The sequence below is a fragment of the Patagioenas fasciata genome, chromosome Z (assembly GCF_037038585.1).
Source record: "Patagioenas fasciata isolate bPatFas1 chromosome Z, bPatFas1.hap1, whole genome shotgun sequence".
Lineage (NCBI taxonomy): Eukaryota > Metazoa > Chordata > Aves > Columbiformes > Columbidae > Patagioenas > Patagioenas fasciata.
The window spans coordinates 63,790,195-63,818,093 of NC_092560.1; the positions used below are offsets into that span (position 1 = coordinate 63,790,195).

At 36.0% G+C, this 27,899-nt stretch overlaps 1 protein-coding gene across 1 annotated transcript in view; it reads right to left on the reverse strand.

Moving 5' to 3' along the window:
* WDR70 (WD repeat domain 70) overlaps window positions 1-27,899 on the reverse strand; it is a 127,732-nt gene that overhangs the window by 92,300 nt on the left and 7,533 nt on the right. Inside the window, exon 6 of the mRNA XM_065860846.2 lies at window positions 5,215-5,274. Within this exon, the coding sequence (XP_065716918.1) occupies window positions 5,215-5,274 (60 nt within the window). The remainder of the gene's footprint in view (window positions 1-5,214; window positions 5,275-27,899) is intronic.

The following is a 27,899-nucleotide window of genomic DNA, read 5'->3' on the forward strand; positions in this document are numbered from 1 at the left end:
GACTCTAACCAGAGGACGACTTTCAACCATTGGACAAAAAGCTGGGTCATCCCACACACATAAGACAGATAATCATCAGATTCAGAAACCCTTTCATAACAAGGAAGACAGTCTTCCAACACAAGAAAATAAAGTGATGATGATAACAATTACAATTATTGTTGTTACTATCATTATTATTTCTTCTAGAAAATGCTTGTAAAGGGATTTGAAGAGATATGCCATAAAATTCTGAAGGAAAAGAAAAATAATCTTATACTCCACCACAAGCATTTCAACTTACGATAAAATTGGGGGTGGGGGGGGAACAACCAAAGAAAAGAAATAGTATACACAATAAATAATAACAGCTTTCATTTCTGAGTGAAAGATAACACCTGAGAATAGTGTTATGGCTATAGGTTAGCAATGCTGACCTTCTTAGGAACAAGAATGAAAAAAAAAAAAAAACAGCAACAGGTCAATTACTTTCAGACGCCTAAAGCTCTATTAAATATTCCAGATATTGATGTTTAAAAACTACAATAACTTGCATAAAAGGATACTCATCTGTATCTTCAAATGTATACATGAAAAGTAGTGACAGCCATTATGACTTAATGCAGACACTTAGAAGCACCACCAAAAAATCCTCATCTCAAAGATATGTTAGTCTACTGCCACACTTTTTTTAAGCTTTAGTATATACACCGTGTTATCGAGACTTTTAAAACTTATGTAAACTGTTGAATATTTCCCACATAAAACATTGTTTAAAAAATTGAATTTAGCATGAGATATTCCCTTTTCCCCATCCAGTTGAAAAAATAACCAAGAGAAAATACATGTTTCAATAAAAACACCAGTTATGAATGGAATTTATTCTTTAAGACAGGCAATCTGTTTTGCTAAAAACCAAGTTTCCTTATTTGAAAGAGTATGGGCTTCTTTCAAGTTTTTCCACTTTCACATAGAAAAGACTCAAACAGGCATTCCTTAGTTTATCAAAGGCTAGTCATCTTCTCCTCATCATGCTCCTCATGCTGGTATCTCACTGTATTTCAAACATTCAGTGCCATCATATAGCCAACAGTCTGAAAAAAGTACTTTCAGGAAAACCAAGATGTTGCAGAAATTATGCTATTTTTCCACTAGGCAACTGATTCCTCCTTAATCTAACTATCCTGCTTTATTTTAGAAGCATTCACTTGCTCAAATATCATCTTTTAGAGAAGGTCTAAAACTTCATTCTTCTAAAGAATATAAAGAATCATCAGATATCCGAACCCAGAGACCTCCCTAAAGTCTAATTTACAGCGTTTCTAATGGAGTCGACATTTTTCTTTTTACTTCCCTAAGTCACGTTTAAGTGTACTGCTGTGTGCTACCCTAAGAATGAATTAAACTCCACTTAAGTGATTATGTCACTGTGACATATTTGATTTTCAAATGAAACAGATACAACCTCTAAGGTGTTCCCAAAAAAATGCCGTTTTTACCATTTAAACAGAGATTTCAAAGCCCATTCACATCCTCATGATTTCTAACACGTAGGAAAACTGGGCATCTCCAGAATAATAATGCATTCAAGTAACAAACTCAAGTGTTCTACTCTACTCTAACTACAGTAAGGAGGAGCAGCTATGAGCTGCTAGAAAGCACACTGTTCAGAATACCTCTGATGTTGTATGCTTTCTCATACTTATGTATCAAAACTGTCAGGAGAAAAAAAAAATATGTATATATCCCTGAAGTTTCCTTAGGAATAGTAACTCCCATTACACTGTACAAGCAAGGCAACTTGGAAATTATTCAGGTTTCTGGAAAGGTTCTCCAGCTTGAGATATCTTTTCTGAGACTTTTCAGCTGCAAAAGAATAGAGTCTTCAGCAAACTCACGTTCATTAGATTGAAGGCCAATGGCATCTTGGGGTGTATTAGAAGGGGGGTGGTTAGGAGGTCAAGAGACGTTCTCCTTTCCCTCTACTCTGCCCTGGTGAGACCACATCTGGAATATGGTGTCCAGTTCTGGGCCCCTTAGTACAAGAAGGACAGGGAACTGCTGGAGAGAGTCCAGCGCAGGGCAACAAAGAAGATGAAGGGAGTGGAGCATCTCCCTTATGAGGAAAGGCTGAGGGAGCTGGGTCTCTTTAGCTTGGAGGAGACTGAGGGGTGACCTCATTAATGTTTATAAATATATAAAGGGTGAGTGTCACAAGGATGAAGCCAGGCTTTTCTTGGTGACAACCAATGGTAGGACAAGATCAGTTCAAAGCACTACTTTTGCTTACTATAAATTTACATAAAATTCAAACTGAAACACAAGAGGTTCCACTTGAAATTGAGAATAAACTTCTTCACAGTGACAGACACTGGAACAGGGGGCCCAGGGGGGTTGTGGAGTCTCCTTCTCTGGAGAAATTCAAAACCTGCCTGGACACATTCCTGTGTAACCTCATCCAGGTGTTCCTGCTCCAGCATGGGGAGTGGACTAGGTGATCTTTTGAGGTCCCTTTCAATCCCTGACATTCTGTGATTCTGCAGTACACTGTATGAACATAATGAGAAGACTGTATTTTAAAACATTGGGTGAATCACTGATATGAAGATACGAAATTGTTCCCATCCTTATATGTGTGTAATAACATGGGTAAGTAGTTTCTTTATTCTAGAACAACTAAAACAAAATATAGTCCTTCTAGAGAAGAGCTGTTTTTAAAATGATATGTTTCATTCACTGTATCCAGGCTAATTCAACTGTGCTATGCACCTCTGCTCTAGGCGATAACACCTGCATTCTCATGCAGGCAAAATACCTGAGAAGTCTTCCAAAACGGTAACTTCCACTTTACAAGGCCTTTTAGTTTAAAACAACATGAGCTTATGCTTTAAGAAGTCACCAAAAGATCTACTAGTTTAACACAGAGACAAATAACTCAAAAGATTTTATATAACGAAGTTTGTTAAGAAATGCATTTAGGGAACATACTGCAGAAGCAATTACTGTCACATGTAAAATGGGAAACTAGTTTGCACTAGCACACTAGTGTACAAATCCTAGTATGCACAGAAATTAGTATGCCAAGAAGTGTCATGCACTGTGTGCATAAAGCTCCACTCTACTTTAGTTTACTGTAATACAAAGCATCTTTTATAGGTCCTAAAAGAGACTATTTTTCTATTTTCATTTATAACACACTTCTTACTTCTTTCCTTTCCTCCCTCTATGTCTCTATGTCTATGATAAAACAAACAGGTAAACCTTATCATCTCTCCACATCGAAGATAAATAGACACTTCTGAAAATAACTATTTCTGAAAGCTCACTAAAGACATTTATGGTCTTTACTGTTAAGTTTAAACCCCCAGAAAATTCCTTTAAAATGTCCAATAATAATTAATTTCTCAATACTTATTCATTATTAAAAATTCAAATCTTAAATTCATAAATTATTGTTAGTGTTTTGAGATAAATGTTAATTTAATGTTTATTATTTAAAATTTTTATTTAATATTGTTTAATGTTAAATTATTAAGTGTATAATTGCATTAATTACATAAACAGAAAATTAATTCATGAGTTTTCTTAAAAATCAAAAAAAGGAAAATTATATATTTTCTTGGATTGTCTAAAACCTCATGAAAAAAGCATTTTTCTCAAATAATTTTTGAGGGTTTTCTTTTCTTTCCTTTTTTTTTTTTTTTTTTTTTTTGCCACTCTCCAAAGAAATCATCAGGAATGGCATGAGTGAGAATTCTATAAAATAGCTGACATGCTTTCAAAAGGATATAATGACAATATAAGAAATTACAGCATTCTTTTCTCACTGAAACCTATCTTATGGCCCAAAGCGAAGAGGATAAAGAGCAGCAGCGTCTTTTTTAATGAACAAGGAAGAATAGGGGTAAAGGATTTTGGAACAGATTCTTGGCTATTCACGGCCAGAAAATAAATTCTATGTTATAAAAATGAATCAGCATGTGAAAGTTGAATTTGTGTTGGAAGATGAGATTATGCAAAGATAAAAATATTGAGAACAAAGACATGATAGGTCCAAGTCAGACAGTGGTTCTTTAAAAGAAAGTGAAGGAGCAATATTAGAGGTGAAACCTTAGAAAAGATGCAAAGACAAGAAAGAACAAAGTTTCAAGAAACTGACAATGATGTCTAAAAGTCACTTAAAGATTTAAGGAGAATGAAACAGATCCATATTCAGCTACAAAGAAGTATTAAAAACTTTAGCAATGATATTCTTTTTGAAATCCATGTCCAGCTGTCCTGCATTAACTCTAGTTGGCAACTAAACTCCACAGAGCCACGCGCTGTAAAAGGTATATATAGATGGTATAGAATAAGGGGTGGACACTGTTCTGGTCTCAGCTGGGATAGAGTTAATTTTCTAGTAGCTGGTATAGTGCTGTGTTTTGGATTTAGAATGAGAAAAATGTTGATAATACACTGATGCTTTAGTTGTGGCTAAATAGCACCAAGCTTCTCATGCCATGCTAAGTGCACAACAAGTTGAGAGGCAACACAGCTTGGCCAGCTGACCCCAACTTACCAACGGCATATACTGTACTATATGATATGACACTCAGTGTATAAATTGGGGAAGAAGGAAGGGGGGACTTTGGGAGTGATGGTATTTCTTTTCCCAAATAACCGTTACGTGTGATGGAAACCGGTTTTCCTTGAGATGGCTGAATGCCTGCCTGCTGACAGAAGTAGCGACTGAATTCCTTGTTTTGCTTTGCTTGTGTGTAGGTTTTGCTTTACTCATGAAATTGTCTTTGTCTCAACCCATGAGTTTTCTCTCTTTTACTCTTCCGAGTCTCTCCCACAACCCACTGCGGGGGAGTGAGCGAGCAGCTGCATGGTGTTTAGTTGCTGGCTGGGGTTAAACCATGACACCAGTCAAAGAAAGGCCTAAATTAGATCTATGTTGAGATTGGGAAGACCTAGCCTAGAAGAGGGACTCTATCAATTGCAGAGAGCATATTTAACAAAGGAAGAAGAAAATGAGGCTACAATTGCGTCAAATGGAGCCATGTTTGGGTTATCACAAGAAAGCAAAGAGCTTTAAAACATGTTTTCAGTCACATTAAGAGATAGACTAAAACAACAAACTAAGGAAAATAATTAGCTTCTTGAACTTCAGCTGACAATAAGTCTTTGTTAACTTATTTCATAGACTGGCTCAGTTCTAGAAAAAACGAAAAATGTGTTATCACTTACTGTTTTTGTCCCATGTTGGAGTGTAATTTCATGAGAATCTGGAATTTTCTTGACAGGGTTCTGTTAAAAAAAAAAAAAACAAACACATGTGTGAAAACAATGCTTTGACCAAAAAAAAAAAACACACCCAGCCAAACCAAAAGCCCAATACTGCAACATATATGAAAGTAAGAAATTTTTGCTAACGCCAGCCACCATAACCTGATGAAGAGAAAGCAGGAGGAAATCAGAAACAAGAGATTGTTTCCAGATCTTTATTTTCATGGGTATAGCCCTAAAAATATGAGAAATAACTGTTAGAAAAAAAAAAAAAGTACTATCTCAACGAAGAACTAAAACTAGAAATATTTCCTATTTTTTCTCTTTAGAAAACATGAAAATTCTCTTTCGTTCTCAATCACCAATATCTAACAATCCTGAATTGTGATACAGTCAATCCATCATTATTATCCAATAATGTACCATAATAATTCATATAAAAGTTAACAAAATTACTCAAAAAATCTAGAAATTCATTACAGGAGCTAAGTAGCCTATGTCGTTTATTAAGATCACAGACTGGCTTCCCACTTCCACTTGTGCCACTATCCATAGCTCTCATGCGTCTTCACAACTGCCACTTCAAAGGCAGCCACAACATAGTCAGGGAATTTAATTTAACAGCAACATACTGTTCAAAGGCAGTGACAGTTTAAAACATCTAACACATCTCATTAACATCTGTAACACAAATATGTTAAAAGTTAATTTACACAGACAGAAATGTACTGAAAGTCCTCAGGCGACTCCAAGGTTCTAAAAAGGTCATTTCAATCACTTTTCTTAAAATGTTCATATGTCTGGTACCACTTAAGTTTCCTAAAACAAACACAATCTATCATTTTGATGCCCAACAGCTTTGTTATAATTTTATTTTGCCGAAGTCCGATTTTAAAACAGTTTTTAAGCACACTTTATTTATTATATATCTTTCCTTACTCATTTCTGCTAATTCCTTCCCTTTTTTCATGCTTGCCACAGAAAGCCTCTATAGCATCCAGGTGATTTCCTTTATAGTAATTTAATCCTGCAGTTCGACAAGTTTTCATTATCTTTGGTTTAGTCAAACCTACCCCTCTTCTAACTTCTTGCCACTAACAACAGCTCTAAATCCCAAAACAACTGTGTAATTTCTTTCCCTTTTCACACACATATCTATATACAGAGATAAACCAGCAGAAGACTCATGCCCTTTGTTTTCAAATTCACAGCATAAGCACATCTTTGGTAGTCACTGGTGTTTGCAGGGGAACTTAAGTATTAGCATGGAAATCATTCATGTAACTGAGCAAAAACAACAAAAATATATATATATATGGGACTGCGGTCCATGCTAAATTTGAAAAGGTAACAGTAAAGGTTTACTAATACCTACACGTGACATTATGAAAGGTATAGCTCACATGGCTTTAGGAGACACTTCCACAGACTCAGTGGTTTACAAGAGGAGAACCAGGTGTAATTAAAAATTCACAAGTGATGCTGTGATCATGAAAATGAGTTCAGTGTTTAATTGACACTATAAAGCACCTGAACAAAAGTGTAATTATAATATTAAATGAGTTTTCTGTGCCTCCTTATTTCCTGTGCTATAAATCGGTATTTGCTCTTTTCAGGATGCAAAAAACTGCTTAACAGCCACTACTTGTCATCTAACTACATGCCATAAAAATGGAAGTGTTAAAAGGAAACAAATAGCTTCCAAGATCCATACTGCTATTACTCACAACGAAAGATGTACCACATCAAAAGTTTTCACAGGAAGCATCCATTGTTGGAAGGAGAAAAAGCATTTTGGTCTTTCTATCGTAATATTGTACTATAACCCACTTACTGGAATATTATAATTAGAATATAGATATTGTTCATTTCATATACCTTAACCACAAAGGTAAGTAGTCTAGTCAGTCTATACTGAGTCAGCATGAATTTAACTTTGAGAAGGTATCTTAAATACTTTGAGTTCTTTCAATAATTCAAACAAACAGCGAATTATAAATAAACAAAATATTGCAGGTAAAACTTATTTAATTTCAATTGCTAGCTCCTCCAGGTGACAATAATCAAATCCCTCTTTTAACGACAAAACTGAACCACTCACCTAAAAACATCTTTGCTTTACAGTACACTCATGTTTAACACTGTTCTGGCTATTTATTTTTAAGGGAGAACAACAGATAGGAACACATTCTGTCACCTGATAAATCAAACTGCCTGAGTCTGAAAGTTGGACATTTGGTGAGTGCTAGCGGTGCTACACTTTGCAGCGTCCAAGGGATGCCTGACAGTTAAATTTAACTATTTACACTATTCAAAACAAAATATTAAGATAACAACGTCCAGGAACATGTCTTGGCATAACACCTTCAAATCAGCCAAACATTTACAAAAAAACAAAGGGGCTTATTCTATTTTAGTAACTGTGAACTTCCTAAATGACTGAGAATGCTATAAATATCTCTAACTTGCTACAACAAATGCCTATATGTGCACACAAATATCAGATGCAGCTACCATTTTTCCAGTTATTATATTCCAAAGAATAAGTAATGCTATAATTTTTTTTCACACTCTCTAAAGAAAATATAATTAATACATTTTATGCTGATTTGAACATCAGAATGCCATGTATCCTGGAATATTACTTTAAGGCTGAAAAAATGAAAACTTAGAGTTTGCCCAAAGTTTTTTTTACTTATACTAAAATAAAAGTTTATTTTACCTATACTTCCAGGTCTTTCAGCTGTTGCTTGGATTTCAGTTGTTAAGTTTACACAAATTGATTTTAATATTTCAACACGGCTATTATGTAAAATTTGTACTGTAACCAAAACTTGATGAGAAGAAATTTTCAGCTGATTTTTTCTTCCCCTTTTTTCTTTTTAAACCGTATCAGGAAAAGACAGCATATTATATTTTTCAGTCAGCAGAAATAAAGGAAAACAGTTTTGGTGTTGACATATCTCCAAGTATTTTTAGAAAACATCTCAATTCCCTGGTTTACATAAAATTAATATATATTAAGTCTGTGCAACAGTGTACTCTAGAAGTTCACAGTTTTTGAATAAAAAAATTCTTACCTTTTAAATAATGTCTGCAAAGGGACACTGCAAGTCAGGCATCACATCTGCAGTTTGCAGTTACATTTTTTCGGGGAATTCCTGTATACTGAGCTCCTGTGCCTGACAACACTTCTGTTCATTGCACCACTGTCCCTAAATATTGTTGATTGTCTTTTTCTTGTTCCTTATGGGAGCTTCCTTATCCTCAAGCAATACTCAGGAAAATATACCACTAGAAACCACAGGCTGAAACTAGATCAGAGGCTCCAAGATCTCTTAAGAAAAGTCAAAGAAAAAAACAGAAAATCAAATAAACCAATGATGCAGGTCAAACTGGACAACTGAGAAAATGGACACAAAAAGGAAAAATTAGTTAAAATCCAGATTACTGCATCCTACGAGACTTCCTCCAATGTCCTTGAGATTGTAAGTATGGGCAATAACAAACATTGGGACTTGGCAGACGACAGAGGGATAAAAAGCAGGTGAGAAAAATGGGCTGGTATTTTTATGATATACTAAACATTTGGCTTGCAGAGAATATTAAGCCCTACAGAAGTAATAAAAATCCACTAAACGGTATCACAGAAAGGAATTTACAATTAAAAATACTTCAACCTTTACTATCTACTATACTAGCCTTTCTAACAGATTGGCCATCCAAAAGCCATTTCAGAATGACTTCAGAATGCCCATTAGATTATGTCCACAAGCTTAAATGGATAAAAGTAAGGACTATGAAAAACAAAATGTATATTCCACAGTTCTGCTGATCTCACATATACAATAACTGCAAACTGCATTTGACGAAAAATAAATTCAACTGCTAGAATCCATCCTCCCCCCTTAAAAATACCCCTACAACTTAGAATGCAGGTCATCAAATGACTCACCTTTCCATGGTGCAAACTGAGAAGCACAGAATTATGCATTTACACCTAAAAATACCTCTGCTGCTCTGTTTGCAGAGGTTTATCTTTCACTAAATGGAAACTATGCTGTGTCAAAGAAATTTGCAAGCTATGGGTGATCTTTCACACATCAGGCCCCTAAATGGGAAACGTTTCTGGGCACCCACAAGATTACAATTTACCAGAGGAAACAATAGTTTGTTTTGTTTTTTCCTCTGTGTTTGCAATTGTATAGATTATGTTGCCTTCAAGGATTTCAACATCTTTTGTGGCCCTGGAAGAAAATACAATTTTCCTTTTCTGGATGCCTCCTGTGTTCTTACAGCTCTCCAAAGCTCTGAGTTGCTGGAGGCTTGGAGAGACTTCTCATTTATGAGAGCAGCGCTGCGGTACAGCACGGAAAAACAACATGCAAAACTGCAACTGATTAGACTGAAAGTGAGCACTTCCCCGGCTTGAGCAGGAGAAGAGGTTAAAGTTGGTTTGGCTACTACTTACTTTGAATACCTTAAGTACTATACTAAAAAAATCCCTTCTGTGGGAATTGTAAGCACTCAGACCCTGCTTTTTGGGAGTCTGATTTGGTACACTTCACATGGCAAATGCTGTTTTTTTACGGGTAGGAGCGAAGGACAAAAATCTACACTGTATAGAGATTTCTCAATTTCTGGTGAAACTGTGGGTTCCACAGAACGAATTCAACAGCGGTGGTCTGACACAGATGATTGCTGCCTCACTAGAATATAGATGGAATAACTGGGTTCCTAATGAACAGCAGGAACAGCTCATTGAAGTGAGAGGTGGACAAAAAATCCCAGCATCAAATGGAATGGAATTACCTTTATCTACTATAAGTAACTGCAGCAATTCAAACTTCCAAATGAAGAACTTATTGCAGAAAACCAGTTTTGACAGACACTGTACCTAAGTGAATAAAATCAAGAACTATTCTAATGGTGATGTACAGACAGAAGAGAATTATGTTCCATCCCTCAACGTTGAGTCTGCAACACCATTAGAAGAAAGACAAAGAAGTGTGGAGGGGAGGATTTCACAGGTCTGGAAGAAAACATGCCTCATCCTTCTTATCAGACTAGAAAAATGTTTCAAGCTATTTAGCACTCAGCTGAATTTTCCATGACATCAGCGAAAGCTGAAGAGTTTTCATTTTTTTTCTGTAGTTTTTTAAACTTGTTTCGCAAATACACACACACTGATGTTCATGTTTTGTTCCACAAGCTACTACTCATGCACTGATTAAAACCATAACACCTGTAAAATTCCAAGCCACAATTTCTCGTTATTTTTCTCCATAACTTAAACTGAAAATAAACAACTAAGATACACACTAAGGTTGCACAAGTGTACACTCAAGAGAAAGATGGTGCATGAAAAAGCACAGCATCAGAGATGGGCAAGATGCTATTTTACAGCAACAGAAAAATAGCAATGTTTTTGGTTTTATACAAGTACATTACCCACAAACTTGCACGCAGAAGGAAGCATCCATATTCGAAAGGGCTTTTCAACAGCTTTTAATTTCCTCTGTTTTAGTTGTTAAGAGTTGACAGATGTATTCTGTTGCATACTTGCAGATTAAATTCAGTTTGGCCCAGATTCATTTAGTCTGAGCTTCTGAATGTGATGCATCTAAACATGGAAAATACTCACTTCAGACTTCCTACACACCCTTCAAAAAGAGACAGATAACTCCAGAAGAAGTATCAGTGTATTAAAAAATTGAATCATCTCGAGACTTCTCCTCTTCCTGAATTATTTGGGGAGTGCAATGCAGCTAAATTCCTAACAAAGGTGCCTTGATTAGTTTGGATGAAACAGGGCCTATGTGTGTGTATTATCTTAAATTTTGGCGCAAAAAACATAACGGAAAATATTACAGAAAACAGGAGGACAGATGCAAACACTGATATGAATCATCTTGGTTGATATTCCCATGAAACACCTACAATATCTGTTACTCATGGAAAAATACAGCTAACTCGTAAATCCATAAAAATGCAGAAAACCTTCAAAATTAACTGAAATACTGGAAGAGCCCTATGAAAAGGTATCTCTCCCAGTTATCTTTTAATTCGGGTAACACTCAAAACAACACAGAACTTCTAAGCACGGGAAGACTAAGGAAAAGTTATTTTCATTACTGAGCTAAAATAAATTACTCCAGGGTGCATTCAAGAATTAAGGAGGTGCTTAAGTAGATGAACTTCCTTTTGAATGCTTACAGGAAGTAAATTTATTTATTCAATATGGAAACAGTACTGTGGCTAGCTTCTCTCAACATCATCTAATTCACAGTCTCATGAAATTGTTTCTTATGATCTGAACCAGAGCGTTTTGTGAGGTTTAACCAGCAAGGGAAAAGACCTTAGATTAAATCTTCATTCCCACACATGACTGACTGAAAAAAATAAATTTGTAATGTTATTATAGGTCAGATACAACATATTTTATTAGATGATGGGTCAAATGGTAATTCAGAGACTGTCACCAGACACAACAGGTAACATTAATTAAATCTCCTTCCTTTTGTGCCACTTACTTGCATATCCCCTTCTGAAAAGACTCCAATGGCTTAACAATTTAGAAAAGGTTCTGCAATCAGCATCTCAGCACAGTTTACAAGTATCTTTTTTAGACATAAACATATTTCTAAAGTAGAGCAAAAGCCTGCCTGATCTGCCTCCTCAGAGACAGGTTTAGATAGATTTCAGGAGGTTACTATTTTTCACCTAGATTCTAAAATCTCATTCAGATAATTTCTAAATTTATAACAAGCCCTTGATTTATGAAGTCATAGTTTATATTAAAATTTATGACCTGGGAATTGTTCTTATAATGTATACCAAAGAAATTCCCTTGAGCCTTTTCTAAAGCAACTCGTAATCACTGATAAACTGATTTAAATCTAAAACTGCCTGCGGACGCTCAAGTTTCCTTTGCAGTTTCTGGGAGACTAATTTACTCAAGCTGAGTGTTCTGGTAATATGTCAGATCTGCTACATTCTGCTTACATAACGACCTACCTATTTCATCTTTATCATCTCAGTTTCAAATGCATATAAATACTTCATATTTCTAAAAACAGTACGCACAACTGCCACATACCACCAGAAAGTACCCATGTTCAGTCAAGAATGAAAACATCACTAGCATTTTCAGTCAGACATATCCTTTATTAGGATTATTCTTTAGAGTGAACTTCCTGCTCTTTGGAGTTTCAGTGCCAAATGCTTAGTTCAGATGCAAACATACATGAAAGTATAAGTGAAGTCGTTCACATCCAGCTTGATAAGAATTTCCATACCACAGAGATTCCATGTGAGATTTCCACCACAAGGAATATGCCCCAAAACACACACATGAAAGAATCCAAGAGCACAACATAGGATACAGGACCAGACTGAAGCTAAGTTTTGTTAACGCATGAAATTTTTCAGCTTGCTAGCAAGCTTACTTAATTATTTACATTAAACTTGCTCCGAAACACCCTTTATCTAATTTATACAGACAATTTACCATCATCACCTTTTGGCAAACCTTAGGGAAAAAAATGTGTGAAGTTCTTTCACTTGAAACTTCTTTCACTATGAAAAGCAAGGTTACGCTAAGAATTCCAGAAGCAGTATCCTGCCTTTTAACAATTAGAACACTTTTAGATGTTTTCAATTCATTAAAATAGCCTTAGTATTCTCCAGATTTACTTAGTCTTAAAATAAAATTATTTAAGAAGTATTTTAGCCATTAAAAGCCATTCTTGTAAAAAGTTTAACATTTTTTGCAAAAAAATGCCTCCGAGCTCTATAAGAGTCAGTGATACTATTAAGCTTTTGTAATTCCCGCAGATAAAGGCAGTTTTAGCTACACACATTTCCATGGAAGTACATTAAAATAATATATGCGGTAGAATAATAATACTGTTTCTTTTGCAAGTTTCATAAGCAGTGGAATTAATTCCATCACTAGCACTAGACTCTAAATTTTAATTTTGGACTCATTAACACTTAAAAAGCCAGTGCAGCCAATAGTTGTTCAATATTTGGGACTTCTGTCTAAAACAGACATAGAGATTGCTACACTTGAAATACAATGCAGTTTTACTCTTATCCGAAAAGAGCCTGATGTTCACTTTAAGTCTTCTGATGATCATATTAGCATAGAATTTCCTAAGCATCAAGGCAATACAAATAAGAAACTCTATACAGCAACCTCATTAGTGAGCCATCTCTCTTTAAATTACACATGGTTTAATGACCAAAATTAAAACAATACAACACTGGTACTGGCATAGACCAATCCTCAGCCTTTGACTCTGTGTAGTTTATTTTATTCCTGCATACCCCAGTTTCCTCATCTGAAAATTTGAATAAATAGTATCTATCATAAGGAATCTGGTACAAATTTTATTCAGCACTTTTGGTGAAGTTCTTCAAATTCCTTAGGGATCCTGTTATTCCTGGCAAACATACGACAGTCAGTAAAACTAAACAACCACATCTCTAGAGAGAGAGTTGTCCACAGACTACTTTTCAACAGTTCTCCAATTGTGACTGTAAAAAGGTGTTCACTTAAATGTTTACTCCAGGATCTTAAGAGATGAAAATTTATGCATAACACCCCACTTAGAGGCAAATATTCCAGTTGTCTACAAACTTACTAATCAAATAGGGTAAGGTATTAAAATGGGGTTGGGGGGAGTCATTAGTTAGTCACACAAAGATCCACAGCCATAGGGTGAAGGTAGCAGGGGGCGGGGGGTAAAAATTACAGCATGTCTAAGTTACTGCAGGAAGGAAGGACAATTTCCTACCTAGCTCCCACAGCTGGTTCCAATTCCATTACTGTTTCGATTACTAATTCTCCCATGCCACCCATAAATTACCTTCAAAACATAAACATTTAAGCTGTCTTCTAGCAGCACAATTTTATGTAATATGACATGAGCATAAATTGCTAACAACTTTAACTATGCATCTGGAAAGAGGAAAAGATACATTTATATTTCACACATGTGAGGTCCATGCTTGGAAGAAACACACCTTTCTCCGTGCTTCACTCAGGTATGCTCCTTTAACTAAAGCTTATGAAGGTAGTGCATTATGGCCAGATGACGTATCTCATACTGTAAAAACCGTTTTAATATCCAATGACATCACTAATAATTTTCAAAATATTCAGGGCAAATACTAAGCACTAGGTTAAAAAACACAGCTTGTGTGAACATCTTAGTTTCATTTTTAATCAAAAACCCCAACATTTTCAAATGCTGTGCCCAAGAAAATGATATGTCTTACTATAGTATATATCAATGTTGAGACACTCCAGCATACTGTATCAAAAATACTGATTTCTATGTATGGAATTTAGTCTGAATATTCCACATTATTACAATTAAACCTGACAAGACACAAAACTAAACAGAGAGCCATTGATTTCTACAGAGCAACTAAACAACTAATATTCAGTATTGCTCAGTTGTAGATTAAACAGGAATAAAGACCCCCTACACATTTTCCAATGGAATGATGCCGACCCATCAAATCCAATACTTATTATAGACATTCCTCAAGGAGCCTGAGGTATAAAAGCATACAGAAGCAATGCTTTCACTTTTTAACCCAGACTAAGACAAACATCCATTGTCTAGACAGTGCAAAAAATTTTAGCTGTGCGAATGGAGAAAGAAGGCAAAAATTCAAGGTCATCAAGTCTTAGGAAATGCCTCATTTCATAGACTTTTACTGACATGTTAAGACCTCATATTTTTTCTTTACTCTTTAACTGTTAGAAAGTGTAGAATATTAGATACATTCTATGAGATCTTTCCTTAAATTATTCAACAGGCTTCTTAATCTTCTCCATAACTAGCTGCTGCAGATACTCCATACTATACAAAGACTACTTGAGTAACTAGAAAAGTCCTCTTCTTTTTACAATCTAAAATTTAAGTATCAATTACAGTATTCAAATTAAGTCACTATTGTGTACATAATAACCTTGTTAATCTAGCTGAGATGAATTAAAAACAATGTGCATCTTCGTCTTCATCGTAATAACGGAGTTAACAATCCTTAATTCGTACTTACAAAGAGGACAATTTCAGATGTTCAGATGAAGGTATACAATTACTGCAGGTTTGTTCCTGCATTTGCGCTGTTCAGATCCTACCAAGCCAGAAGCTATGATGAACACCTATTATTAATATAGAATCATAGAATAGTTTGGGTTAGAAGGGACCTTCAAAGGTCATCTAGTCCAAACCCCCTGCAATGAGCAGGGACATCTTCAACTAGATCAGGTTGCTCAGAGCCCCATCCAGCCTGGCCTGGAATGTCTCCAGGGATGGGGCATCTACCACCATTCCACGCAACCTGTTCCAGTGTTGCACCACCCTCATTGTAAAAAATTTCTCCTTCGTGTCTAGCCTAAATATCCCCTCTTTTAGTTTAAAACCATTACCACTTGTTCTATTGCTTGCAGGCCCTGCTGAAGTCTGTCCCTATCCTATAAGGCCCCTTTAAGCACTGAAAAACTGCAACAAGGTCTCCCTGGAGACTTCTCCAGGATGAACAACCCCAACTCTTTCAGCCTGTCCTCACAGCAGAGCTGTTCCAGCCCTCTGATCATTTTTGTGGCTCCTCTGGCCCCTCTCCAACAGGTCAATGTCTTTCCTGTGCTGAGGGCTCCAGAGCTGGACATAGGACTCCAGGTGGGGGCTCACCAGAGTGGAGCAGAAGGGCAGAATCACTTCCCTCGACCTGCTGGCCATGCTCCTTTTGATGCAGCCCAAGATATAATTCGCCTTCTGGGCTGCAAGCATACATTGCTGACTCATGTCCAGCTTTTCATCCACCAGTACCAAGTCCTTCTCCGCATGGCTGCTCTCAATTCCTTCATCCCCTAGCACCAACACGGGTACAGGACCTTGCACTTGGCCTTGTTGAACCTCATGAGGTTTGCATGGGCCTTCTTTCCAAACTTGTCCAAGTCCCTCTGAATGATATCTCATCCCTCAGGCATGACATACTTCAAGTGACTCTAAGTCCCCAACAACCTCATTTACAAAACAAAGTAAAAACAAACAAAACAGCTCAGGAGGAAAGAAAAAAAACACCACCACAACAAAAAAAAAAAACCTCTCTGTGTGTGATGCACAAGTGAAATCTTGCAATTTTTCAGAAAATAGGCCTGTGGTGTTTTGTATCACCTGGTTGACTGATTGGTCAAGTTACCAGGGAATGCACAGTTACTACTGTTTCCATAAACAAGCAAGCTAAAAAACTCTTCAGTAGTTCTTCTCCTGTAACAAGCAAGCGCTTAAACATAGGGCAAACTTGCTATTCTATCAAAAGAGAAACAGAAGTAAAATATAAACCAAAAAATTAGTATGAGAGAAGCAGAGAGCTTACAAACACTTTCTGGCTTTCCAGAAGACAAGCTCAAGTGGTGGGAAGGAACGTATAACCCATAAAATAATCAAAATCAAACGCAGTCCAGAAATTTTTGCTCAGATGTGTTCAAAGGAAGCCAAAACAAGGATTCCAAATTTTGCACAGTTTGCTGGGCTTGTGCAGAGTTTAACTCCCGTTTCTGGAATTTGCTCTGTAGGCCTGAATTCTTCACAACGTTTGACATCTGCCTCAGACATGTCATCCATGGTTTAGTTCTGAAACTAATGCTGTCTCATGTAACACCTACTGCTGTCCTGGACTCAACTGTTTCCCAGGCCTTTAAACAATTTACATTTCACCTCTTGGGAGACGTGCAAAATTAGCTTACAAAACAAATATTTTGCCTTGAGTTCTTCAATACCATTATTCTGTTTACAGATGAAGCACAGATCACAGATCACTTGAAGGCACTTTTCTTTATGTTCTTCCTTTTTAAGTTTACTTCCCTTCTGTATCACACATTCAGCCACTCTGGATCCTCACTTCTGTGGCTACCATGGGTAATAACTAGCCTGAGCAAAAATGGACCTCTGAGCAGAGGACAGCATCCTCTTGTCTTCAGGTTCCTCTCACCAGATCCCGATCAACCTCTACAGAAAGGGAGAAAGTCTTCCTAGGACACTTTATTTAAGTGAAGTCTCCTTTCATAAACCAACTGTATTGGGCAACCTATTGAGATTGGGAAACCCTGATAATGATGGTAGCCTGCTCCAACATGCGAAACACTTGACCTTCGAACTTCAGTAACATACAGAAATAAGAAAATAAAGAAAGCAAAAAAATTCTGCTTTTAAAAAAAACCCAGCAGTTGGAAAGAAACATGCACAAAAATTATTATAACCCACCATAATCTATTCATAGATTCTCAAATCTTCACAGTAACTACAATACTGAACAATTCCAGTAGCGTGGAACTTAGGTGAGGGAACAAGCTAGCAAGAATGAGCAAATGCATATAAATAGATTTCTGCAGCTGGCTGTGGGTATCAAGAGCTTAGAAGTATCTATTAATACTGACAGGCACAGTGTCGATCCACATTGCACTGTTAAAATTTTGCACAACAAAGGGAGTGGGGGAGTTCTGGCTTAAACACTGGAATTTTTCATAAGCTTAGATATTTGCTCTGAGATTATAATTATTTCTCAAGTGATAGGCTTGTTTACAATTGTGCATTTAAAGAACTCAAAAAAAATCCCATAAGGTATATTGTGAACTGCATGCCATTTAACCTATCTACGTCAACAGATGAAAGACCTGAGATGACCTCCTTAGAATTTGTAACTACAGTAAGGTATGGTATGCTAAGCCTAACGTTTACACAATAAGCCCTTGTCATTGTGTAAGTGCCAAGCTGAGATACCATGTCAGTGTGCCTCAGAGCTTCTCCTCCATGCTTTTTCAGCAAGAGCAATGGTACAGAGCAAAGTCAAATTAAACATTACTTATTCATGTTATTTCGAATACAAACATTCTGCACGTGTGTTTGTATTCTCCTATCAGCTCCTGACCCGCAAGACGTATTTCCTAACAAAGAAAGCCTAAAACCACCAATAATCTCTCTTTTAGACTATTTGTGTGTCAGTCACTCCTGATTTAATTTTTTTATCTCCAAAAAACTAAAATATGTGCAAACAGCTTTGAATCAAAACCAGTTATTAGAAAGTCCTCCTGCTCAATTTAGTTCTGAAAGTGAGCCAGTTACATTAGTGGTTACACAATCATGAGAGAAAACATAGCTTAAAGATATTTTCTTGCCTACATGCAAATTAGGTTTAAAATGCCTTAAAGAAAAATTGCATCACTAACTACTATTCCAAAAAAGTGAACAAACAGGAAGTGTCAAGGTTGGCTCCAGAAAAAACAAACAAACAAACAAAAAAAACCCACACAACCAAAACAACAAGAAAAAAAAACAACTTCTTACTATACTTAGAAAGCAAATAGGTTTGATACACACATAATCACCAGAAGGAAACATGAATCTTTGCAATCCCATGTTCTCTTTTTTTTTTCTCCATATACATTTCAGAGTAATACTGAGAGTAATACTAACTTTTCTTCCAACACTGCCCTTGCTCACAAACAGCAGAGCACAGAGGATCCACACTCTGTTCTCAACCCACTGGCTTACTGTACTGTTAAGTGGTTTCTCTTATCATTGATTCTTATCTACCTAATTAACGTCTGCATCATCTACCTGCTGTGTACAATCCCTATTAGAAATGGTCCACTACCATAAATCTGACTGTACACCAAGATACAGTTACACACAAAAAATTTCTCCTAATCACCCAGAGAAGCTGGGTAATTTCTATGGTATGCTGCCACCCACTTAGATGTGGTTGAAGAGTCCATCATGAAGTTACTCCCTGAAAGTATCAGACAGGGTTGCAGCTTCCATCAGTTTCTACGCTACAAGACAACTCCCAAGAGGTAAACTAATGCAAATTGCATTAAACTACACAGAATTAAACTACAGCTGACAGCTATTATTTTTTGACAGGGTAGCTTTCATAACTATAATGTGATCTGGGCAGATGTTTATTTAAGATACCATTATAAATATCATGGTTACAACTCATTTAGATTCAGCAACATGCATCTTACTCTGGGGAGTTAATATTTTTGCTGAAAATGCAGTGATTTGTTTGACTACTGCTCACTCTGCATTGAAACACTGATTGCGGTTTCTTACTTGGACTACAAGGCTTCAGAAAATCACAGAAAACTACTATTGGGCCTTCTCATAAAGTCACTGTCTACTCAATGTATTGTAATCATCTTCCCTAAGAAAAGTATTTTAAGGACAGCAACAAGACTAAGTGTGGTACTCTTTAAACCATTTAGAGATAAGTGACACAAAAAAGCAACTGGCATGTGGAAGTCTACATCTTCTCCAGAATTTTAATATTTTTAACAGGAAAAGTTAATTGAGTTGGAAACTAATTTATTTTTAGACGGTCTTAAGGCACAAAATGCTCACAAAGACCAAGACTTAAAACAAGAAGGGGTTGTCTTTAAAATGATTCAGCACTCTGTGTCATAGTAGTCTTGTAAAATAGGTATGTGCAATTTGTAGACACTGAGGATGATTAAGCTAGTTATTTCTTCTTTTCCATTTCTATTCCTGATATTATTGGTACTCAGTAGAAACCGTAGTAACATTATTAGTGTACTTAAGGAATGTCACTGAGAAATATGTTTATTCTTATATTTAAGACAACAAGAGCAGTTATGTCATGATATTTACTTTGCAAGAGACATATGCTATTTGTACTGAAATAGGTTACAAATCTGTTAGCACTGAAAGCCAGCTGATCCCTACAGATGTGGTTATAGCCTGGTATGTAAGTTGCTTTCTTTGCAGAGGACAGTATGTTCCAATACATCCTATCTAACAGGTCAGTCAGAAAAAAGGCAGGTAAATCTCTATAAATACAGATGATGTAGGAAACTTGGAAGATTAATGACTTGAGAAAGAAAGAGTCATTATTCTATGAGCTACAATTCTTCTCAGCCCAATTTATATTTTAAGTGAAGCCTAGCAAGTTCTTGATATATATAGGTCTATGCCACATTTTATCTTAACCTAAACATAGAAAAATTCTAGTTCAAAAATTGTGCAGTAAAATTCTGAAAGGCTGAAGAACTGTTTCAAATGCCATAACTGTTGCCATCCTTCGTATCACAGACTGACTAAATTTTGGCTACAGGACAGATTTTTCCTCCTACACAAGCAAAAGTCTAAAGAATTAAGTACTCCAGTACACAAAAGCTATATGGTCAAACTCAATCAAAAAATCTTTCATACTTTGTTTAATAAATTGAAATAAAAGAAAAAGAAATCAGACATGGGAAGTCTCTGTTAAAAACTCATCTCTATTTTCCCACTCCTTTTAAAGATGTAAGCTGCTGCATAAATTCTATAAGTTCTCCATTCTCCAACTAATCTTACAAAGTTTACAATTCCATTTTTTAACAGAAGAGGAAAAAGAAAAACACTATATGTATAACTTAATTTTTTTCCCCTTCTTCTTTAAATTAAAACTGAAAAAAAAGTATTAAGTCCTATGGTTTGCCTGTACTATATGACTGGAAGACAGTTAACACACATAAGCTAGTAGGGGCAGACACCTTAATTCAAGGCATTTTTTCCACAGCAAAAGTTTTGTTCATGCATAGAAAATTAATTTCTATTCTTAATTTCTACAGCTCTTCCAGGATTTATTTCCTGCATTCATCCTCATTATTATATGAAATATGATCTGTGCAGTCTCTGTACTGTAAAAAGGCCGTTGTGACTGAGTCCAACCCTTATTTAGGACTTTGCGTTTCACCACACGTGCTCACCACAATGAACTCCATGCATCTAAATAATCCAAATTAAAATCTTTACATAGTACTATTTATGCTGAAAACTGGTTCGAAGATAGTTGCTAAAGAGGGCTACAGAAACTACGCAGGACAGAGGTTCCAGGAAGGCTGGTATGCATCTAAGATGTTTTCACTGCCCCCTAGTGCAATTTTGGGGAAGGGGAAAAAAAAAAAAATTACTGATGTTGGTTGGGAGTATTTGGGTTAAGATGTATCAAAGAAATAGTATTTTTTTCTTTCAGTCAAATATTGCCTGCATCTCATGTAGACAAACTTCTATATCAGCTAAGTAACTCATGTATAACCTGCAATGCAAACACGAGCACAGAACAAACAACCTGCCCATCTATGCCCTGCAGCTTGCTCCCTTTGTACCTAGCCTGAGTGGAGCTCAGTGCTGTCCCAAGCTGCCCAGAATGCAGAGTAGTTATTTTGGGAGCTTGTCACTGCCTTTACGCAGACACATGGAAATCTCTTCAGTTTCATGAGCTCCTATCTGCACCTTGAGAGCACAACTTGCTACAAAATACATACATGTTTATTTAGTAAACCTGGAAATAAAATGGAAGTAACAACTTCCCTTCTTTCTTTTAGTAACAAACTATGTTTTCTCTGTGTCTCCACTTTGAAAAGTGTAAAAGCGAAGCTACAAAGCTGGTAGTTCCCACTTAAAAAACTGGAAGTCCATGTTCATAGTCCTACTGAAGTCAACAAAAGTACTTACATGAAAAGGATCTAATCCTCCGACCCTAAATAATGAACCTGAGCTGCATGAGAGACGTATTTATTAGCTCTTTGCGTTAAACCCTATTTTAGAAAACTAGAGAGAATGCTCCTTATCCCTACTGCATAAAGGTCCTGTCTGAACTCTTTTTTAATATTGAGAAGTAAAAGGTACATCATTTATAACCTTTTCGCTACTCTTGCACAATATTTATGATATGAAAATATCTCTTCCTTTGAAGAGTAATGTTTGGCTTGAAAACCAAATGCTACACCTAACTCACCTGACTTTTTAAACTACATTAGGGTCCTCATGTAAATAGATGTAAGATCTTAAATGCTTCTTTTTCAGCTTTCTTCTATCTTATTTCTCAACAACAGATGTAAAACTGCTAATTTTCAAAATTAAAATAAAATACTTCTAGTACAATGAATGAATAAATAGTTTTAAAAAAGGAACAAGTGCACTCATTGAAATCCAACACAGAGTTTTAAACACAGTTCAAAAGCCTAAGCAGTGGACCATGGAATAGGATGATTAATAAAAATTCATAAGAACGATTCTCCAGTTCCTTTTGGTTTATGAAAGCAAATCAGAAACACTCTGTAACATATTCCCATAACATTTGTTTATATGGACACTTATCAATCCTCAGTTACAGTGATGTGATAAACACTTACAAATATTAAACAAGGTAACTCAGCAAACTACTATTTAAGCTCCTAATAATTTGAAAATAATTTTATTCGGTATTAAAATTCAAAGAAAGATAAGCAGGAGTAAAGGAAGTTCAGGACCACTGTTGCATGATCTGGATAGCGTTAGCATCAAGTATGTATAGTCTCTGTATACTGCCAAGTGCCCACCTGTAAATGAGAGATGCCATTGCAGCACTTGGAAAACATTACATGTGGTAGTCTCACATTCATAAAAATTCAAAGCCATCTTTTAAACAAACAGCAGACATTCCAAGAGTCAACGAAATTGCTCTCCAAGGATATCACTGGAGCAGTGTGCAGTTCCAGCAGTTTAACATAAATCATTTGTTAATCGAAAATCCTGTGAAAACTTGTTTTGGAAAGGAAATGTAACTGTATGTCACTTACACTCTTCATTCAAATATAGCCCTTCTAAATTATTTAATCATCCCCACCATAAATATTTCAAATACTTGTAATCATCCACTTTATTTTCCTCTTCATTCAAGCAAGAATTCTGTATACCTGTATTTCTCATTGTTCTGTTTAGTACATAAACATTTTCAAAAAGATAATATTCATATGCCAGATACAAAGAAAATACACTATCTCCCACTTACATAACCCACAGCAACACCAATGCTGTCAAACATAATGTTAGTATCGCTGTTATCTCCCTTTCAAAATTTAGAAATATTTCATTTATTATAGCACTGATCAAAACAATACACTACTTGTGCTTCTTCATATAAGTACATTGGGAATTTGTTGGAATTGCCAAAAAAAGCATCATGTGAGAAATAAGTCACCACTTTCTTTTGACTGTGTATGTGTTTTAGGTTCTCTAAGAATAAATTGATTTCCTTTTCTTCAACTCCAAAGATCCCAGCTTCCACTGGAAGTAAATAAAGTAATATTTAGACTCAGATGTTGATAGACCATTGCATGAATGTGATTTCCTAATGTTTCCCTGTACATATTCTTGTTAAATAACACTGGTCTTGTGACTGAAACATGCATGTAGAATATGTGCTTAGAAATAATTCTTTTGCTTAAGAGGTAGGTCACAGAATTGTACAGCCTAAATGTTACCCATGACTCAGACAAATCTGGCAGAAAAAAATTCAAAATATTTCCACTCTATCTACAAAATTCTTCTAGCTATAAAGAAACTAAGGATCACAGGAGAGATGAGCATGAGGATCCCATGTTTCAAGTGTGGGAGCTCTACAGCCACAGCGTATCTGGCCCAGTGATGAAGGACACTTAGCATGACTCTTAGCAGTTCCCTTTAAAAATACAGAAGTGGTACCAGCAGCTCCTAGAGAAGCTTCCTACAGGCTACATCAGGTCAGGCTGACCTGAAAAAGGATCTCCAAAGTAGCTGGCAAAAAGTAAAAACAGGATATAGGAAGATCGCTAAACTTTGTTAAGAAGGACAGTAGTAACAGTAACTATTACTATGTTCTGTATGTTCTATATCACATTTTACTTAATATTAATACTACTAAGTCAGTTCTCTCTGACTTTTAAGTACCTTGAAGGCAAAAAATATATGCCTATTAATTTTCTCACAAAATATGTCTAAAAACAAACTCATAGGACTAAGTACCTATCTGTAGAGGAAACATTCTAAAACTTATCATATTCAGTCACATTACTAATTTATTAAAACTGATATCATGCCACCAAAAAGGCCTGGTATGATACACACACAGCTGAGTAGTCTTGGCCTTACTACGCTCTGTAGAATTGATCAACAGACATCTTACAAGTACATTCGCTTTCTCCGGTGACAACTGGTAGTCATGAACTCTGGGGCACAGGGTTTGAGAGGAGAAAAGCAAATACCCCATGCCTTTTTATGAAAGACAAACATTCCCTAAGGGAATTACCCCGTTAGCTGCCTCTTGTACATTGTTCATATGATGCTCTCAGTTTCTTATATTAAGTATTCCTTCCCTTCCAGATTCTGACTGATTCTCACATTCTTATACTGAGCTTCACTTTACAAAATGTAGGGGTCTGATTTTTGTTTTCTTTTAATGTTTGTAAAGCTTGCAAACCCTTTCTAACTCACTTTTGAGATAATCTTTCTCATTCTTTTGGAACACCAGTAACCACATCAATTACCTTTAACAAAAATTCCATTGCTTGTTCCAAGTTTAATATGAAGAAAATACATTTTCTTGTTTTTTACAGCACAAATACTGTCGTGACTGAAGAACAATATGCACATTTATGACAGAAGGATTTTCCTCCTCATTATATAGGAAGGTAACACTAAAGAACATTGAAAGTAATAGTAATTGTTACCTATCTGTCATCAACATACCAATGACTAGAAGTAGTTCAAAAAATAATGCCTCTTATCCTCAGATCTACACTTTTCTGTCTCTATTGCACACACAAAACTGCTTTGTTCAGCTTATTTCACTTTTTCTTCTTTAGACAAGATGAAACATGACTGGGTAAATAAGATTGAGCAGTTACCAGGATAGACAATTCTCAGCCTAAATGCTGTAACTCCTTAGTAAGACTAAAAAAAATCCCACAACATTGATTTATTTTTACAACACCATGATTTTTAGCCTGGTACCATAGCCAAGTTCTAATAGATGCAATTACAGTCTCCTTAAATTCTGCATTTAAATCAGCAGGAAATGGCTTTCCTCCATTCTGAACAAATGAGTATTATTGGTATGTCCTGTTTTAAACCTCTGCAAAAATTTAAAAGTGTCTCAAAACAATTCTAAAACTTGGAATACAGCTATGCTATCATTTTGGAAAAATGCCCAAATCAGAGTATAGCCCTGAGAGGCCCAAGGCTATGCTTGTTTCAGGGACATAATTACAACATGATTAGTATCCCTTCGGTACATCAGGGAGAAATAGTTCTCCATTCCAAAGAAGAATCAACTGTAACTAAGCTCCAGAAAGAAGATAAAGCCTTGCAAATCTATCTGGCAAATTCTTTCAACAACCACCTCTATACACGTTCCTTCAAGGAAGGAAAAGTGTCACAAGATGCTAGCACTTTATTAAGTTCTGTTAAAGACGTCAGCACAGTTTCTACTTACAGGTAGAAAAGAATATTAATAAATACAAACTCTAACGTCTTTAACGTCTTTTAATAGGGATCACCCTTACCTTGGCTTATGTCCTAGATTTAAAGCAGTCCACCCACCAAACCTGATACAACTGCTTTGGCTAGACTCCTGTCCCCATCCAGACAGATTTTATTTTGATTGCATGAACACGAGATACAATCCCAGTGCCTCTTGCCAGGGCAACAAAGACTGTCTCCCAGCCTCAAAATTTAACACATGAAATACTGCCCTCATTAAGAATTTGCCCTCTGAAAATTAAGCCAATTTCTCTTTTAAAACATTCCTGCTTGGAAATTAAACTTTTTTTTCAAGTTTTCAAGACAGGCATACTTTTCAGGATAGAAACCAAACCTGAAAAGCTTCATATTATGTGAGACACACTGCTTCCTCCTTCCCCCTCTCAGCTTAAAACCGTGTGAAACACTGGCACTGATGATCCAACCAGGTTTTTATACCATTAGGAGAAAAAGCATTGATGACAACTCAAGCAGACAACTTGCTTCTTGTTTTCCTCACTCCCAAAATTAACTTAAGTCTTTCACACAAAAAGGAAAACTATAACAAGAGGAAAATATCAGAGGAAATTGACAGAATGTTCATTGAATATTCACATAATGTTATGAGTTGGAAGCAATCCACACAGATACCAAGTGTGCCTACTGTCCTTAAAATATACTTAATACAGTAGACTTCCCTACACTACAAAACAAGCACTATAAAGTACTTCAAGCATATTAAACCTTGGTAAAATCATCAATTCTGCAACAAATAGAGCTGAATTATACTAAATGAATAAGTCATTAAATCTGAATATTTATTTGTTGAAGGTAACTACCAGAGGTATTAACACATTTCATCAAACACAGAAAAATGCTTTACAACAGCTAACATGAAGACTTGAGTATATGAAAACGAACTTACATAAATTCAGAGAAAAAAGTAACTCAAGTCAGAATTCACGTCATATAGTATCTATGGATCCCCTCAAAAATTTATTCTGTTCCTATCACATGTAAATGTAACCGACAGAAACACAGTACTCAAAAAAAAAACCTAACAGTGCTAATTCAAAACCTTCAGCAATAAACTGCTGTTATTAATTTTCCTATAAACACACCAGTAAGGTATGAAAAATGCCCATCAAAGACAACAACCACCAGCTGCTCCTTCTACCTAATGATTATCAAGTAAAATACCCAATGCGAGCTGGGCATTCCTGGGCCAACCCTATACTCAAAAGATGTTAGCCTCATACCAATCAATTTTGACAAATGTCTCTATAGATGGTTTCTCATGAGAAAGTAAAAACAACTGAACAAGCAATGGTGGAAAACTGATGTTTCTATAACAAAAAACACATCTAAAATTAGGCTGGAGAGACAGTGGCAAGCTACCAGGGCAAAGCCAGTATTCTAACGCATTTTATCTGTTATACAAAGTTCACAAGACTTCAGATTACAGAACTGCAACTCATACAACTATTAAAGAAAAAATTGTTTCTTTCAGGGTCAGAAACATAGATACTTCAGTTTTAAAGAAGTTACTTCAGCAGCAAAATACAATAACAAAAGAGTCTCTCACAGTACATCTGCAAACAAAACAAAAGAATTATTCAACAGAGCTTTCAATTTCTTTTCTCCCAGTTCTGCCCTGATGTGTACCAACCACAAGCACGAAAAAGGAACCATAGAGTTCTCATAACAGCAACACCTGCCTTCCTTGGGGCTCACAGGATCACACTGTGATCACCAATCGATCAACAGGAAATCAGGAAAGCACAGCTGCTTCCTGATTCCCTTCACAGGAAAGAAAATAACTGAGTTCATGAGCAGCAGTGAGGGGAGGCTCTGGACCCCAAAGGCCTCTGGCATCCATGCTGACACAAAATCTTCCCAGTTATAAATTAACTGTTTAGACTGAAAACCCACAAGTCTCATATTTCTGCTGCTCTGCTTATTCTCAACTAAATATATTCTAGACTGCTTTTTAACTATTGTCTTAAGTTCAGACAAACTTAAATAACACCAGTCTGCAAGTTACCTTTTCGTCTGAAACTTTTCATTGGGGTATTTGAACTCTGGTTTCCAGCAACTCCACTTTATTGAGCCAGTTGCAGCATTATTCAAATATATATGAATAAAAAATTAATACCGTAATCAAGTTAAAAATTAAAAGAGTAAACCAGCAAACAAAGCCACTAGTAGGGAAAGACAGGTTGTCTGTTTCCACAAATTGTTTTCCCTTTGGTATTCTAGAGAAGTTTACAGAACTAAAGCAAGAGCTTTGCTAAACAAAAT